The sequence below is a fragment of the Cygnus olor genome, chromosome 18, assembly GCF_009769625.2.
Source record: "Cygnus olor isolate bCygOlo1 chromosome 18, bCygOlo1.pri.v2, whole genome shotgun sequence".
NCBI lineage: Eukaryota > Metazoa > Chordata > Aves > Anseriformes > Anatidae > Cygnus > Cygnus olor.
In genome coordinates, this window is record NC_049186.1 from 4,324,106 (window position 1) to 4,340,818 (window position 16,713).

General features: G+C 59.2%; 1 protein-coding gene across 13 annotated transcripts in view; it reads left to right on the plus strand.

The window, feature by feature from the left end:
- SEPTIN9 (septin 9) overlaps positions 1 to 16,713 on the plus strand; it is a 129,568-nt gene that overhangs the window by 75,687 nt on the left and 37,168 nt on the right. For 9 of the 13 annotated variants that reach the window (XM_040530140.1, XM_040530138.1, XM_040530142.1 and 6 more), the window contains one exon: positions 3,252 to 3,911. In XM_040530140.1, the coding sequence (XP_040386074.1) occupies positions 3,252 to 3,911 (660 nt within the window). The other 4 variants (XM_040530136.1, XM_040530145.1, XM_040530152.1 and 1 more) reach the window with 4 other exon arrangements.

Here is a 16,713-nt window from a genome sequence, read left to right on the forward strand (position 1 = left end):
CCCCTCGGGACCCCCTCGCTGCTGCTCCGGGGCGCAGCGTGGGCATGGGAAGCGGTATTTGGATGGTTCCAGTCCTCTGTGCCCCTAATCACGGCTTTGCAGCTCTTCCTTAGACTTCGGGAACCCCCTTTGTGTCTGGGCTTTGACCTTTTCCTCATTTTTTTTTGCAGCGGGCCCAGAAAGACCTGGAGAAAAGCCGTTTCTGGGTGTTGTACCCAGGCCAGCCCTGAGATAAGGGCAGGGGATGGCTGCGCTCCAGGGGCCGTGCTGCGGGTGAGCGTTTGCCCCGGCCTTAGGGCGCTTGGAGAGGTTTGAGGTCAGCAGAAAGGGCTGCAGGCAGCCGCTCCTGCACTGCCACCGCGTTCCTCACCACCAGGTCACTGCTGCCCTCGTTTCTTTCCACGCTGGCAAATCCCACGGGGGCTGAAGGGAGCTGGGATGATGGGTGGCTCACACCACAAACCCCGGAGGTCAGCGGGGCTCTTCGTATCCAAAACTCGCCGCCAGCTCAGGAAGAAATCCCCGAGCCGCTTGGTGCAGAGAAATTTCCAGAGGGACGTTCACAAAGGGGAGAGACTCGCCAGCATTTCCTTCGCTATCGGGTTCCTTGAGAGCATTTGCTTCAGACGTCTGCTGCTCCAGACACGTCTGTCACTAGGCTGTTAGGCTGCTTTGTTGAGAGGAATAAAACGCGACTGAGTCAGCTGGCAGGGGGAGTGACGAGCAGGTTTTAAAAGCCTGAAGTGGACGAAACCGTGATGCGAAACCTCAGGGAACCGGTGCCACGTGGCCATGTCCTCTGCCGATGTCCCCTTCCCCGTGTGGCTCTGCCTGGGGACAGGAGGGGCTGCTCTCAGGACGTCCCTGCTGCTCCCCTTGCTTCCTGCAAAGTGCAGCCGGGGCTCGATCTGCGGTGTTTGAAACTTGGGGTTCGGGGCAGGTGGCTAAAATGTGATTAGGGGCATGGTGGGGAGTGGGAGTGGTGAAGTCTGCGCTCCCGCTCGGTTTTGGAGAGCTTCGGACCTGTCAGAGCAGCTCTCAGGCTGGGGCTGCTTTAAATCGGTCGCTTGTTCTTGGGTGCTGATAACTGGGGGTTGGATGCAGCTCTGCAGTGCCTGACGTGTGCAGCCTTTTAGGGGACTCAGAAAACGGAGCAGATAAAACGGAGGAAAACGGTTTCCTCGGCAGCTCCTCGATTTCCTCCCCGCAGGTGCGGTGGCCCCGCAGGTGGCAGCCCCCGCGTGGCTCTGGCTGTGCCGCGGGTAACATCCCCTCTCCGTGGGGCAGGACGATTCCCCGTCCTCCGGTTTGTTTCCTGCCCCCTGCCCCTCCTTCCCCTGGGTGTTTTGAGGTGCAGGGTTTGTCACTGCTAGTTGCCCCCCCGGGGCCCCTCCTGTCATTACTGTGTTACCGGGGGGGGCACAAACGAGCAGCTCGGATGCCGTGCCCGAACGGCTCCGCAGGGTTTCCAGGCTCGGGCGGCCTCTCTGCATGTCCTGCCCCTGGCAGGAGCCCGTCCCATGCACGCTGTTGCTTCTCAGCATTTCCCATGTGGGATTTTAGGCTGCAGTGGGGAGACAGAGGTGTGTGTCCATGCCCACGTCCGTATGTCCCTTTGTGCTGGTTCCTGGGCATGGAGGGCTCCCAGCAGCCGCTTTTGCGGGGTCACTCACACAGAGCATCCTGGGGAGGCTCCTGCTCCCAGCCAGCATTCGTATTTAATAGTTCTTTGGGTATTCCCCCTAAAAAGGGAAGACAGCCCAAAGCCGTGCGTGTCAGCAGCTGCGATTGCGATCTGCTGGCGGAGCGGAGCCGAGCGGCTGCCACGTGGACGCTTCCCTGCCCCGCTCGCAGCCGGCAGCCGCGGCAGCCGCCTCCTATGGCCGAGCCCGGGGCTGCTCTCCGGCGTGCGACATGTCTGGGGCGCTGCAGCTCCTCCTGAGCTGCAGGAGAAGGGGGGACCGGGGGTGGCTGGATGCCAAGGGGTGAGGGAAAGCCGTGCACGAGGCTCTCCCCCATTCCTGGCATCCCGTGGGATCTCAGGGCGGATTTTAAAGGCGATTTCTTGCTGGTGTTGCTCTGTTGGTTTAAAGGATGCAGGGAATCGTCACTGAGGTGTGCGTCGGGCTGCCCGGGCTGCTCAGCCTTGCACAGCCCAGCCCGACCTTGCCTCGCATCGAGGAGGGGAGCATCAGCCAGCAGGTGGGGGCTTCCTTTGGTGGTGCTCTCTGTCCCCTCTGCAGCTCAGAGCCAGCGAGCCGAAGGTCCGGCACCGTCAGGTTTCCTTAGAAAGGTTCCCGGCTTTGGGGGTTTTGAGGTTTTCAGTCTTTGGCAGCCTGTGGGGACCCATGCGCCAGGTGGAGCCGGACGGCAGGGATGTGTGCGGGTGTCTGTGCCACCTGCTGGCAACCCAGGCGTCCACGTTAGGGCAGCACGTGGCTCGGGTGGTGGTGGGAGCGGTGTCAGACCCTGCCTGGTGCTGAAAGTGGGGCTCTGCTGCCTCTGGAAGTGTTAAGTGGGAAATCCTCTCTTGAATCTCACTGCTAACTGGTGTTGCATCTCTCTCTCTCTCTCTCTCTCTCTCTCTCTCTCTCTGCCTCTTAATTTCCCTGTTGGTAAAATGGGGGTGATGCTGTTTAGATTTTAGGATGTCCCCAGCACCTCCTGGTTTGCCCCTTCCTTGCACTGGGGGTCTCCTGCTGTTGTTTTTAAAGCACTGCAGCCTTTGGCTGAGATGGACTCTGGGGCTGTTTTTAAGGATATGCACTCCTGTGACTGCCACCTTTGTTTTTGTTGCCGCGTTATTTGGGTTCGGGGCTCTTCGGAGATTGTTTTCACGTTCCGGATGAGGATTTTGCTGGCAGCGGTCACCGGGAAGCCGGTGTTTATCTGCGCATCCTCTGGACACGAGAGGCAAAGGAAAGAGCTCGGAGCGGGGCTGCTGAGCCCTGGGCTGTGCCGTGATGGGGAACGGGGTCGGGTGGGCTGGGGGGCGGTGTAGGGGAGGCTGGCACTCCGGGTTACGCTTCTGGGGTTGAATTTCCTGGTCCAAGTTCCAGCTTTGCCTCTGGGATTTGTAGCTTCTCTGAAGAGGCAGAGCCTGGCCCTCAGTCCCCAGAGGCAGTCAATGGGGCTGTGAATCCTCGCGTGGCAGCAACAGGGCCACGAGTCTCAGACGGTTCCTGTAAGTGTCCCTTGAGATGCACAGATGGCCGGTAACTAAATTTTGCATTCCTGTTAATGTCTTTCAGCTCTGAAAAGATCTTTTGAGGTCGAGGAGGTAGATCAGTCTTCAAATTCCTCCACCCCACAAAGACGGACCCCGAACCCCCTCCTCAGGTCCACGGTGTCCAGCTCCACGCAGAAGTTTCAGGAACTCGGTGCGAGGAATTCGGAGCCGCCTGCCAGGCATGCAGACCCCACGGGCCAGCGATCCCCCAAGCCCTCTCTGAGGAGAGTGGAGCTCTCTGGACCCAAACTGCCTGAGCCGGTGTCCAGAAGAACAGAAATCTCCATTGACATCTCATCCAAGCAGGTGGAGAACTCCACCTCGGGCTTGTCGAGGTTTGGCCTCAAACGAGCAGATGTGCTGGGGCACAAACCCCCGGAGCCCACCCCGCGGAGGACTGAGATCACGCTCGGCAAGCCCCAGGAGCCAGGGCTCCGCAGGGCGGAGGCGCCGGCCTCAAAGATCCCCGAGATGCCCCAGCGCCGAGCCGAGATGGCCAACGCTGCCCTGCCCGACGTGGCCACCAAGCGAGTGGAAATTCAGGTAGCCAAGGCTGCCGAGCTGCCAGCCCCGCCGGCGCGGCAGGCCGAGGGGTTGGAGCCTGCCCCGGCCCCGCAGCCGCCCCAGGCAGAGCCAAAACCGCAGCCAGCGCTGGTCGAGAGCCCACCAAAGAGAGAAGAGGGTGAGTACAGCTGCGGACGGGGGTGGGAGGCTGGCTCACGGCTGCCTTCGCTCCTCGCTGCGGGTTAAATGTCTGTGCAGGGTGCTGAGCCCGGAGTGCTGCTGACGGCTGCTCCTCCAGCCCCAGCAGCGATGGCTTTCGGGGCCGGGCTCGGCTCTGGGCTCACACGTGTCTGAAGACATGGCTGTTACGCTTGGTTTTATTCGGGCTGAAAGAGCTGTCAGTTGGAATAAGAGATGCTATCGAGCCCCGAAGAAATAAAATGGGAGAGTGCCAAAAGCGCGCTGCTTGCAGAAAAGGGCGCTCGGGCCAGCTCGGGCTCTGCCTGCAGACCCAGCGCCTGCGCAGCGCCCAGAGCAGCCTCTGGTGGGCTGGGGAACGAGGTGGTTGTGGAGCTGTCGCTGGGGTGGTTTTTGTTCATCTTGTTGCTCGGGGTTGTGGGGCAGAAACAGCCTCCTGGTTAGCAGGGGGCAGGGTGTTTTGTTCTCCTGGCCGCTGCAGCCAAAGCCTGATAACACCACGGACCAGAGCCACTGTGACCCGCGAGCCCTGCCTCACGTTGGCTGCGTCTTGTTTTCCATTCAGCCTCTGCTGGGCACTGAAGCCAGCGCCCCTCGGGCTCCAGCTGAGGTCTGAGCGCGACTTCAGTGGTGGCTCAGCCTGGGCCGCCCTGCCAGGCGCTCTGTCCCCAGCACCGGTGTGGATGATGCCCAGGACCCGTTTTTTTCCCTGCGCTTGGCCTCATCCTGCTGGGTTTGGGCTGCGGGGAGCTCCCCGGGCTCTGGACTGCAGACAGTTGGGCGCTTTAAGAGCAGGAGACCTTCTCAGCTGCTGAATCCCCCAGCTGCCCAGGGGGGAAAGGGAGGGCTCTTTGCATCAAAAAGGACTCCAGAAACCCAGGGCAGCTGCTGGGGATGAGTTTTACCAAAGAGCCCAGCTGTCTGGGGTCTGCCTGACAGGGCAGGACAGCCTGGCACTGCCACAAAAGGGGCTTTCAGTCTAAATACGGCCGAGAAGAGCCAGAAGCAAAGCTGCAGGAGCGGGAAGGGCTCTGGCTGCTTCTCCCCCCGGTCAGCACGGGCATGCAGCCCGGAGCCCCTGCCCCTCGCCCACCCGGGGGTGATGCCGGGCAGGGGGCGGCATCTCTGCCTGCTGCTGACACAGGAATTTGTAGGGGCTGCACCGTGGGGGTGCCCCGCGGGTGGGTGCAGAGGCGTGCAGCCCTGCTCCCTCTCGGTGTGGGGCACCCGAGGGATGCTCGCGTGGTACAGACACCCTGGGACTGCTCGCCTTGCGGCTCCCTCGCGCCGGCAGCTGAGCTGGGGGTGCCGTGAGCAGCCCCCAGCCCCGTGCCGGGACACGCAGCCCCCAGCTGCTGGTGCTCAGCTGTGCTCCCTCGTGCTGAACCCCTTGTCCCAGCCCTGCTGCCTGCGCTGGAGGTATGCGGGAGAGCACGTTGTGCAGGAAGAGGGCAGCTGGAGGAGAAGGGCCATCACCAGAGAGGTTCAGAACAAACCACAGAGGCAAGCAGCAATCAGAGCTGAGCCTCGTTAAGGTGGGGGGCTGAGACCGCTGGGGAGCAGCGGTTCTCAAGGGGGGAGCAGTGCAGGTGGGGCCTCGGTGGGGTGCAGGAACACAAAATATTGCTCCCCACCTCTGCTTGCCCTCCCTGCCTCCTTCTCACGCTCTGCTGCACACCCTGAGGAGCAATGCCTGCTTCCCTGCAGGGCTTAGTGTTGGGTTTGAGCGGTTGGTGACGGGGACACAGGCCACACGAGTGGCTAGGACGCACTGGGCGAGGAGGTGACGGGGATTGCTGTGCTCAGAGAGGGTCAGAGAAGCTGGGGCAAGGTTTTGCACTGGGCAAACGCAAGGGGAGAACATGCCAAGGGGAGAAAGAGGCACGAGCAATTAAAAATGGTGCTGGGAAGTGCTGCTTCCAGAACTGCGGGCTGCGGGGCGGTGCCAGGAGCGGGCATTTCCTTTGGGTTTCGGTGCTCAGAAATGCGCGCACTTTGTTGCGGGGTGGTTGCCTCCACCCAGCCTTTCCAATGCTTCTTGCAGAGCCCCAGGACACTGAGCGCGACCTCCCTTCAGCTGGAGGCACCCGGCTTCCCCGAGGGCTCTCTGTTATGGGACCTTCCCCTGCTGAGAGCTGGGTGGTGGCGATGCTTTCGCTGTCTGGGCGAAGCGCGTACGTGCTGCCTCACCCCTGGTGCTGCGGCAGGCAGGAGCTGCACTCGCTGCCATGCCAGAAATCCTCCTGGTGCCATCTCCAGGACCTGGGAACTGAGACCACGAGCGGGCAGGAGCGACAAAGGGATCCCTGCGGAGCCCAGACAGCAGCGCTGCATCCAGTGGCATCTGCCAGCCCTTCACAAAAGGGGTGCTTTGGGGGCTCCCCCCGCTGGATGCAGGACAGGCTCATCCTGCGGAAGAGCATCCTCCTGCCCGGGCCCCCCTTCCACCGGTGCCTCCCATCACTGAGCTGGGGATGTGAGAGCTCTAAAAATAACCCCGTAACTCTGTGCCCGGGTACATGTGCTCCCTCCAGCCTACCCAGGCGGGTATGCAGAGCCGTGCCTGTGCTCGGAGTGGGACTGCAGAGCTGCCCAGAGCCGTGTCCCTCCTTGGGGGGGCACCAGGTGAGGGGCCCCCTGTTCGGCTGCCACGTGCCCGAGTGGGGCGCTGCCCGGCACAGCCCATCCCTCGGGAGGGGGACCTGGAAATCCCGGCCAGGGTGCCAGAGGTTGGGTAAATGCCAGGCTTAGAAACATGTTTTCAGAGGCATGTTGAAGATTCACAAGTTTGGGGTTGTTATTTGCGGGCTTGTGAAGCATCACTGTAGTGGATTACTCATCCAGGAGGACGTCTTGTTTGCTGTTCTTTGTGTCCTGCAAGCTGGTGATGGCTGGGAGGGGAAGGCATTGTTGGTCCCAGCAAGGTTAATGTTTTTCATGTCAGCTTTATCCTCTATCTGTGCTTACCCCAGATCTGGACCTGTTTATATTTGGGGTTGAGGCTGGCTGTAGGATCTCAGGGGACAGATGAGAAGTGATCCCAGATGAGAAATGGAAGACGCTTTGACCTGATGATTTGATTTGATCCTTTTTGTCTCTGCCCGTGGCTTTGCTGCCAGCGCCTCCCCTTGCCCCTCTCGTGCTCCTGCACACCAGGAAGGCCGTGGTGGTTCTCCCTGGGGTCCTTCCTCCCAGGGCGGCTCCGCAGCTTGGGTCGGTGAATCGAGGTAAATGTGGTGAATAATGGGAATCTTCACCTAAAACAGGAGCCTGACTGTCCTCTGCAGTGGCCATGTTGGAGCCGTCAGTCTGGACAAAGCACATCTCTGCACTGATCCGTGGTGGTCCGTGGGTAAAACCGACTGCAAAGCGCCTGAGGTTCCAGCTTTTTTGGAGCCTTGTCCCATTGCTGCCCCCTGGTCCCCTTGGGACAGCCACCTTGGTGCCAGGGTCTCTGAAATAGCAGAGAGGCTCCTCTTCTTCCGCAGAAAAAGCATGACAACTTCAGAAGAATGAAGCAGCTCAACTTTTCCACTCTTTTTTCCAGCCCTGGACCCCTACGGCAAGCCTTGTCTTCAGAACTTGCTGTTTTTCACTTGGAGGCTCCGTGAGAGTGAGCAGAGAGGGAGAGGGCTTTGCGATCCGCAGCTCTCCTGGGGGAGGATGTAGCCAAAAATTGGGGACCCTTCGCCTTGGCCATGCAGCGAGCATTGAGCCACCAGTTTGTAGCAGAGCCTCGGGCACCTTTCCTTTGGTGCCCTTCTGTAGGGATGAGAGCGGGGCTGGAGCAGGGTTTAGAGAGATCCAGAGACTACGAGCATGGCTCTGCCCACAATAAAGAGGCCAGGCCTGTGTGCATAAACAGTGAGTAATCATTTCCAGCTCCCTGAGCTGCACAGCAATGTAACTGTATGAAGAGATTAAAGCTGTAGGGAAACGTTTCCTTAAAACCAGCTGACACATTTGGGCTACGTTATGGGTAGCCTTTTTTCTTTTTTTCTGTTATTATTTTTAACAGGAAAGCGCCTCCAGCCCGAGATCCCAAACAGAGAGGCTGAATGAGAAACACAGAGAGTCCCAAATCCGTGTGCTCAGGGCAGGCGCCAAAAATGAGATAATCTGGAAAAACGGAGCCCTGCCGCGCCAGCCACTTGGAAGGAAGGCGCACGAGGAGCCTGCGTGCGGGGGAGATGCTCGTGTCCCCTCGCGGGGACGCTGCCTACCCCGGCAGCCACGCGAGGCCACGTGCACGGCCGTGTGTCTGCGCGGGGAGGGCAGCGGGGGCCTGGCAGCTTTCTGATTGCTCCTTCCCACGATGCTCTCTTCCCCTTGTCTCTGCAGGGAATAGCTCAGCTTGTTTTGGGGGTGTATTTGGGGCAGGAAAGGGGCCAGGGGATGGGGATGTGCTGGCACTCTGCTGCGCATCCTCGCCCACCGTGAGCACTGCTCCCAAACTCGCAATGTGTGGGCTGCCGTCGTGTCCAGCTGTCGTGTCCAGCTGTGGTCATCGGGGTGAGTGTGTGCATTTGTGTGCCCGTTGCTGTGTTTCCTCTGGACGCCTTCAGGGTGACGTGGGGGAGCCAGGGCAGTCCCCAGGCTGCTGCTGTTGCCTTCTGCGCCGTGCAAGACCCACAGGAGATGGGGGCCGTGCTTCGGAGACGAATACAAACGGGGAGTTCATCTGCCCCACTGCAGGTCCCCGAGGGCCTGTAGTCAAAGCAGCGATCTCAGCAGCTGGATTCATTATGTGAAGCAGTAGGTTCCCATCGGAGAAGTGACAGCTCCCCCTGCCTTGCCCTGCCTGAGAGGGGAACGGGACGAAGCCGTGGGTGCTGAGCCGCGGGGTGCTCGTGGCCCTGCGCAGTGACCTGGCAGGGCTCTTCCACGTCTGGTTTGGGGCCGGGGACAGGATTGTGCATCAAGGACGAGGTTGTGCATCGACATATGTGCTCCTAGAAACCTGCAGGGAGCGTGTAAGGCTGAGTGTATGCAGGTAGAGGTCAAAACCTCCCGGTGCAGGCAGAAGGTGACCGGCGGTACGTCGGGGCACAAGGCCGGAGTGTGGGCCCCACAGGCCTGTGAGGTCCCATGGGGCTCCTCATGGTGGACTTGGAGCCTCGTGCGGCTGCAGGGCCCTTCCTGAGCTGCACCCAAGCCCGTGGGTGAGCACTGCGGCCTGCTGCTGGATTTGCTGGTGTGGGAACGACGCTGAAGGCCACGGGACCTGCAGCCATGGCCGGGGGAGGCGGGCGTCGCACGCAGGCCGGGGCGAGGACCCGCTCTGTGTGCCTCGTGGTGTCGGCACATCTGAAGCCTGCGGCAGTTGTGCTCTGGGACATGCTCCCCACCCTTGAGCTCCTCTGGCATCTTGAAGCTTTCTCACATTTAGGTTAATCATCCTGCAGGCTGATAAGGCAAATAAAACCCGTTATCTTGACCGAGATAAAAACAAAGAGTTTGCTTTGATCTCTTGCAGTAAGGCCCGGCCCCTCATTTTGTGTCTTGGCCAGGGGAGGGAAGTGATGGCAATGGTGATGAACCTTCTGCAGCAAAGAAATAGTTTTCTTCTGAACTATTTCTAGAGCTCTGTCCCTGCCTGAGATGTTTCTGTTGGCCAGCAGCTGAGAGGACACAACAGGCTGGGTACGGTGCCAACGCCATAAACTGATAGAGGGCCTGAGGAACTGCATCGAGATGGTTCAGAGATAAACTTGTTTGGGGAAGATCAAACGTTGTTGTGACCAGAGAAGATAACTTGACAGCTGGCCAGTTGTGTTCCTTGCTCCCCCAGCAAACAAACAGCCCCACAGACGCTTTTGTGTTGTCCAAGATGTTGCAGTGGAGGCGAGGGGAGCGTGGCTATAAATGGAAGAAGCAGCTCCGCTTGGATGGCAGCCTGTGCTTGCCTCCCAGCTGCTCGTGCGGCTGCTGCAGCTTGTGCAGGGGGCTTGGGGAGAGGGCTGCTTTCCTTCGGGTTAGGTCAGTTTGGGGCTTCTGTTTCATTGGTCTTCTGGATGGCTCTCAGAGTGGAAGCAACCTGGATTTCTGTAGGATCACACAAATATTTCCCTCCTCAGTTGTTTCTTCTTGTCTTGGCATGAAGGCAGCAGAGAACATACGGAGAGACAAAGCCAGACTGAAGGGACTGCTCCAAAGCGTTGTACTAACAGCAGAAGTCTGCATATGTTTATGAATTTATGGAAAGCACATAATTTTAACAAACTATGTAAGGTCGCTGTGGCAGCTCAGCAGTGGTGACATGGGGTTTTCCACTCGCTTGGCTCCTCCTTGGTTTGTATTGCCTGCAGTTTCTTCTGCAGAAGTAGCGGGTCGGTCTTTGCATAGCAAAGGCAATTTGTTTAATGGGGATTATAAATGACTAAAAGCATCTTTCAACGTCTTGAACTCCAAAGATTGTTGATGCTTTAGCAAAAATGAGCATAACCTTGGATTTATGTTCTAGCTTGTCAGCCCCAGAGACCGTGTCCAGGCTGTGTGTGAGCTGGGGGTCGTGGCAGCCCCGGCCCTTGTGAGGTCTGGAGCTGCAGGGGCTCCGTGGTGCACCTCCAGCATGGCCCCTGGCTATCGTATACAGGGGGCATGGAAATATTTAGTGGGAGCTGAGCACCTGCCTCCTTTTGCCTCTTTGTGAGCAAGAGAGACCTGTGCAGGGAAGGGTCCTGGTGGCTCCATCTGTGTGTGCTGTGCTGCGTTCGCCCCGTCTCAGCGGAGAGGTCTGTGCTTGAGCTAGCCACCTGCATGTCCATCTGGGGCTGGTGCGAATTGTGTCTCCAAAAGGCTTCTTTTTCTCTGCTGAGTGTGAAGAGAGAGACCCTGTGCGCTCAGTTCAGCTGGAGACGCATCCATTTTGGCAAGACACATTTTCCCCTGGGCTGTTATTTCCAGAGACAGGGGTGGAGAAGGATGCTGCAGCAGGACAGACCTGTGCGAGCCGGTAGTCCCTGGTTATCCACAGTGCTTCATGGCCCCCTTGCAAAGCTGCTCCCCCTTTGTCAGTTTTTCTGCCAACGGGTGGACTATCATTTACTTAGGTTCACGGATCAGACTGTCTTTGATGCTTATCGACAATACTTTAAGGTTTTATGATGGCTCTGCCTTCTCCCCTTTCCTCCTCTCTTGCTGTGCGTGGAGCAGGACACACGTTCCTCCCCTCTCTCAAATTAAAGCTCAGTTTGGGGAGCTCTCAGCCAACGAAGGTTAGATGGGAATCCCAAATGGTGCCGAGGAGAGGGCAGTGATAAAAGTTAACGATACGTAAGGTCTTTAAGGAGCTTTCTCAGTCATAACTGTACGATAGCTCACTTCTCTTAAATTGTGGGGCTTTTTTTACTCCTTTTAACTCCAGCACAAATGCAGCAGGGTGTATTTCATGTGTGACGGGTAGCTCTGGAGGGGACTGCGGGTACTGCCCACCCAGCTTGGGCTGGGACCCAGCCTGCTTGCTTCCCTTGCATGTTTTGGCTCTGGAGGGAGTTTTTGTTTACTCTACATGGCATTCTCTCTGATCCAGGAGGCCGTGCTGCTTTTTACTAATGCACCGAAGTGCTGGTGTCCTCTGAAGCCTTCTGTGCTGGTACGTGGAAGTGCAGGATGAGTCCCCGGTTACAGCCTTTGAAGCTAGGACTGTGCAGCTCCTGCCGTTACGGCACGGAGGGTGCTGTGCTCCATTGCATGTGCAACGTGTTTTGGAAGTTCACTGCCATCTGTAGCGGAAATAAATTCAGGGACTGGGAGCCTGGAAAACATTGAGAAGATGGCTCAAGGTTGGGTGGCAGGAGAGCCTGGCCAGGAGCTGCTCTTGCCATTCACTCACTCATCACCTCGGGTGAATCCCTCTGCCCTTTACCTGTTCCAGCTTCTTCTTTCCTAATAATGAGCTGGTGGATGTGGCAAGAGGCCTGGGGTTTGGTCCTTGCATGGACTCCTTCCTCCATCCGGGAGAGGTCCTGCAGCCAGCCCGGGGGAGAGGGAGGATGTCTGCCTCTTTCTGCATCAAGCCCTCTCCAGGCTGCTCCGCTCTTCTGTCTGCTTTCTCCTAAATTTGAAAATCAGCGGGTGGTCTCCAGAAGCCCGTGTGTTTAGTGATCTGTTTTCCTTTTTCTCTTGGATTTTCTTGGGTGGTTGGATGACAAGGGTCTGTTCAGGGCTGCAGTGAAGTCATTTATGGGTGGTGCAGTATGCAGCCCAGCTGTGGTGGCCGGCCACACACAAAGGGAGGAGGGCAGTGGGTGCGATGTGCAGTGCTGGGGGGGGTGAGGGCACGGGGTTTGGGGGGTGGCAGCGCACCCTGCGTGTCCCCAGAGCCCCCGGCTGGTTTCCTCCAGTGCTCTGGAGGCACATGGTTCACCAAGGTCTGCAGCGGAGGGAAGGAGAGCGCGGTGAACTCTCAAATTTGCAGCGAGAAGCTTGGAAAGGGAACCCGAGGGCACCCAAAAGGCTGCAAACCCACAGCAGGAGAAGGACGTAGTTCGGAGAGGAAAAAGGGATTGGGAAGGTAACCTCTGGATGCGTGTGAATGGGGAGGGAGGGAGGGAGGGAGGGAGGGAGGGATGGATGCTGCCTCCCGATTTATGGGCGATGGAGACTGCTGACGCTGGGAGGGGTGGAGCAGGCGCAGGCGGGGACTTTGGGATGCTCTTTGCCTCTTGTCCTCGTGTTTCCATCTTGTGCAGATAGGAAGGAGAATGGAGATCACCTTGGAGTTGTCCAGATTTGTCCTGGGAAAAAAGGAGTAGATGTGAGCAGCTTTTCTGATAAAACGGAATTGTTTAGACAAACTCTGGCTGAACTCACTTCCTCCTGCAGCCCAACGCGCTGATAAATGGGGGGGGAAGTGGGAGGCTGAGTTCACTGGCTGCTGAGCCCTTCCTTGGGGTCGTGCCACCCCCGAGGCCCCCTTTCTTGTGGCCTTGGAGAAGACGAGAGGACACCTGTGATGGGCCGGGGGCACCTGGCTGGGATGTGGCCATGGTGGTGCCGGTGCCCTGCATGGCTCCTGCTGTCTCCAGGGATCGTTTTGTGGAGGAGTGGGACGAAATCTGAGATCTTGCCGCAACGCTGCTGTCCCTCCTGCCGTCCCTCTGGGACACCGTCCTCCCTGCCCTGCTTCGTGTAGGACACAGAAGTTCACTTACAGCTCGGGAGCGCGCACGCCCCGAGGTTGGGAGGTGAAGGGTTCCTGCCCGGCCCCGAAGGAGCTCTGGGATTTCCTCTCTGCTCCGTGGCTTCGTTTCCTGGGCAGAAAAAGCCTTGCAAAGGATGAGCTCGGTGAATCAGACGCTTCTGCGTGGACCCTGGGACCCTTTGTCCCCCAGTAGCAAGGCGGTGCCCCCGCGTGTCACCTGGGGAAGGAGCACGGGGAGGCGATGGGAGCAGTGCAGGCGTCCAGCTGTGCCCCAAAACCGCTCTGTAGAGCTCTGGGGCTCGGGCGTTTGGCCTCCCCTCTGCTTGGGGGAGCAGGAGGACTCGCTCTGGGGTTATCTCAGCCTCTCGAGTGGTTTGCGGGGTGGTCGCCAGAACAGCGAGCAAACTGAGGCCGTCTCGTTTTTAGACGTGCAAAATCGGTTTTTCTCTCTTACTGCCTGCTGTTGCTGCTCTGGGGAAGTGGGGACTGGATGGGTTGCCCAGATTTTCCCTAGAAGAGCCCCTCCTCTGCTCTCACAGCTCCAGCTGCCAGGCTTGCTTCTCAATTTGCAGAGGCTCAGATATTGGAAGGGCAAAGCGGTGCCTGCAGGAAATGGCTGAAGCTTCCTGCTCCCGGGATGGTGCGAGTGTCAGGGTGGCTCCGGAGCGATCCTGGGGGTCCCGCACCCGGCAAGGAGCCCGGGGTGAGCCAGGGCAGCCTCAAAAATGGGCAAATCGACCCCTGCTGCTCTGGCCTCGGGGTCTGGGCTCTGTGGGGAGAGCTGGTCAAAGGTGGGGGGCAACACGTCAGCGGAAGGGCTTTGCATCGGATAAATGAGGGGGTTTTGGGTCAGGGTGGAGGCGGTGAATGGAGAGGCGCTGAGTGTTGGTGCAGTGTTTGCTGCGGTTTTATCCGCCACCGAGAGGGCCCCTGCCATCCCGAAGTGACAGGGGAAAGTCTGAAAGAGATGAATGACGAGGATCTGAGTCAGTCTCGCGCGGCTGGGGCCGGAGCGGGACCTCCTGCATCTGTCAGCAGGAACAATGCTGAATGACTGCCTTAGTCAGAGCCAGAAAATTCTCCCAGCGCGGACGGTTTCGCACTTCGTGCTGGCTGAGCACCATCTACCTGGCCAGGCAGGGAATAGCAGCTCCCTGCCTGTCCGTGCAGGATGGGGATGCACAGAAATGGAAGAGAAATGGGAGGTTTGGGGAGGGTTGTGCGCCTTTGGATGTGACTCGGCTCACTGGGGATCGCTGCGCAGCTATGGAAAGCTCTTCAAACCCCAGCTTGTTGGTTGGAGCATGGAAATTTAGGTAATTTTAATCAAATTCAATCAAATTGCCATCGGTAGGCTGGAAATGGCCTAAGCAATGTGGGTGGGAACCCACAGTTAAAGCAGAGGACTGAGGTGGGAGCTGTGGAGCAAGCAGGGTAACCCTAACGCCTCCGATGCTGCGCCCTACAGCACCTTGGGCAACTCTGATCTCACTCGCGCTGACTTTCTCCTGTTAGTCACTGATAATCCCAAAATTGCCCATAATGAAAGACAAATGAAGGCTACTGTGTCTGCGCTGGGACGTGTCGTTCCGGTGGCAGGAGCTGAGGCGGTGCCTGCAGTGCCCTGTTGGGTGGGTGCACTAAGCCGTGCACAGAGCAGCCTCCTTTTGGGGTTTTGTCCTCAGCCCTTTCTTTCCCCATGCAGGATGGTTTCACGGGGCGTGGGGGAAGAGCGATTCCCCTTTCCCTGTACATGGTGCAAGGAGCAGGAGGGCGGCCACACGCCAGGGGCTGGGAGGGCTTCGCTGAGCCTGGTTGCGGGCAGCAGCTGCCCTGCTCGCCCGTCTCAGAGCAAAACCTCGAGGAAGAAGGCGGTGAAGCAGTTCCCCACATGGGTTCCTGGGGCCGTGGGTGCCCTTGGGGAATTCAGCGGGAGAGGAAATGTCCTTCTTGGGACCGCTGAGGCATTTCGAGCCTTGCAGCTTTCTGCCGAGCAGCTGTGGTGAAGCCGTGGCTCTGCAGGAAGGAGGAATATTGTTGTGTGAATCGCCGAGCGGCTGATTTATTTGTCTTCTTTCTGGCTGACCTCCGGGGTCCCCTCCGAGCCCTTCCGCGGGCCGGCTCGTCCCGGCGCGGGACGTGCCCCCCTTCCCACGGCTCTGCGGGGACGGGGGAGCCGGGCTGCGGCGCTGGGGGAGCCTCGGAACCGGCTGGGAAAGGTTTGGGAAGGGCTCGGCCAAACGCTGCGCAGAGGTCGGTGCATGTCTCGCCCAGCTGCGGCTATCAAGGAGCCAAAGCTGCTCCCTAAGGGAGCCTCAATCCGAAATGGGGAGGGAACTTAGGGTGCAGGGGGTGAGTCTCAGCAGGCTTCCGTGCAGCCCTGAGGTCCTGCTTTGTTTGGAGCTTGCTTAAAAAAAATACTCTAAACAATAGGTTTGCACCTCAGCCTGTGCTTGGGTGCTCCTAAACTCTGGATCCGGGGTCTGTTCTTGGACACCTCTGCGATGCTTTGCCTTCAGCACCAAAATGGTCCAATTCCACCTTGTGTCTGAGCGGGGGCTGGTGCCCCGAGTGCTACCGGTGCTGCAGGGACGCGGGGGACAGCGGGGTTTGGGGCTCAGGAAGCGCTGAAGTCAGCAGCGCTGCCAGCTCCTGGGGCGAGAAGCGAGCGCGGCGCCCTGCAGAGCCGCAGACCTCAGGGGCTGCAGGGGCGCAGAGCGAGGTGCTGCTCTTATCTGCCTTCATCTGCAGCTTGCGGCGCCGCTTCCTGGGGACAGAGGCAGCTCTGAGAGGGCTGGGGGCTGCCATGGGGCCCGTCTGGTTGCGCTGGCTGGGGGGGCGATGGGGCTCGCTGCAACTTGGGGCTGGGTTTGTGGGATGGAGCTTTGGAAGCTGGCGGGGAGCGCGGTGCTGAGTCCCTGGGGACTGCTGCGTGGAGCATCCCCAGCCCCGGTCCGGCAGCCTGCTGCAAGCTCTGGTCCGTGTAGGAAAGGAGGATGAGGCCGGGGGGACCCTTGGTGTCTGAGAGGCTTGTGTCCAGGAGAGCTGCTCCGAATTTATCCCGTGGGAGGATCTTCTTCCGCTGGGTCGGAAAGCGGTTATGGGGCTGCTGTTACGGGGTTGGGTTGTGGGCGCTGCACGGCTGGGCGTTGGGTGTAGCAGAGCTGAACAGGTACAGGGGAACCCCAAAATGGAAACGTGAGCCAGGCGTGCCTGGTGGGTCTGAGGAAGTGTTTCTTGTACTCACACCTAGAGCTGCTCGCCCCTGCCTTCCTGGGGGAGCTGCCTCCCCAGCAGCTCCCGTGACGGCTCCTGATGTTCTGCCGCCACCTTATTCAGCAGCAGCTACTAACTGGGGTGCCCCAGCTTGCCCAGCGAGAGCGACCTCAGGCTTTCCTGCCTTCTGCCACGTGTGTGTGGATGCCGTGGTCTTGGTGCTGAGCGCTGCTCCTGTCCTGCGTGTGCGTAGTGCCGGGGGGGCTGCAGGGGTGATGCCGAGCCCCGGGCACTCGGTTCCCACTCGGCTCCAAATTATGGCTGTGGTCGCGGTATATACCGAAAGGGCCTGGGGGCAGTTAGAGCCACCAAAATTGGAACTAGGTGACTAAGCACCAATTTGGCTGTCAGTCCTAACCCC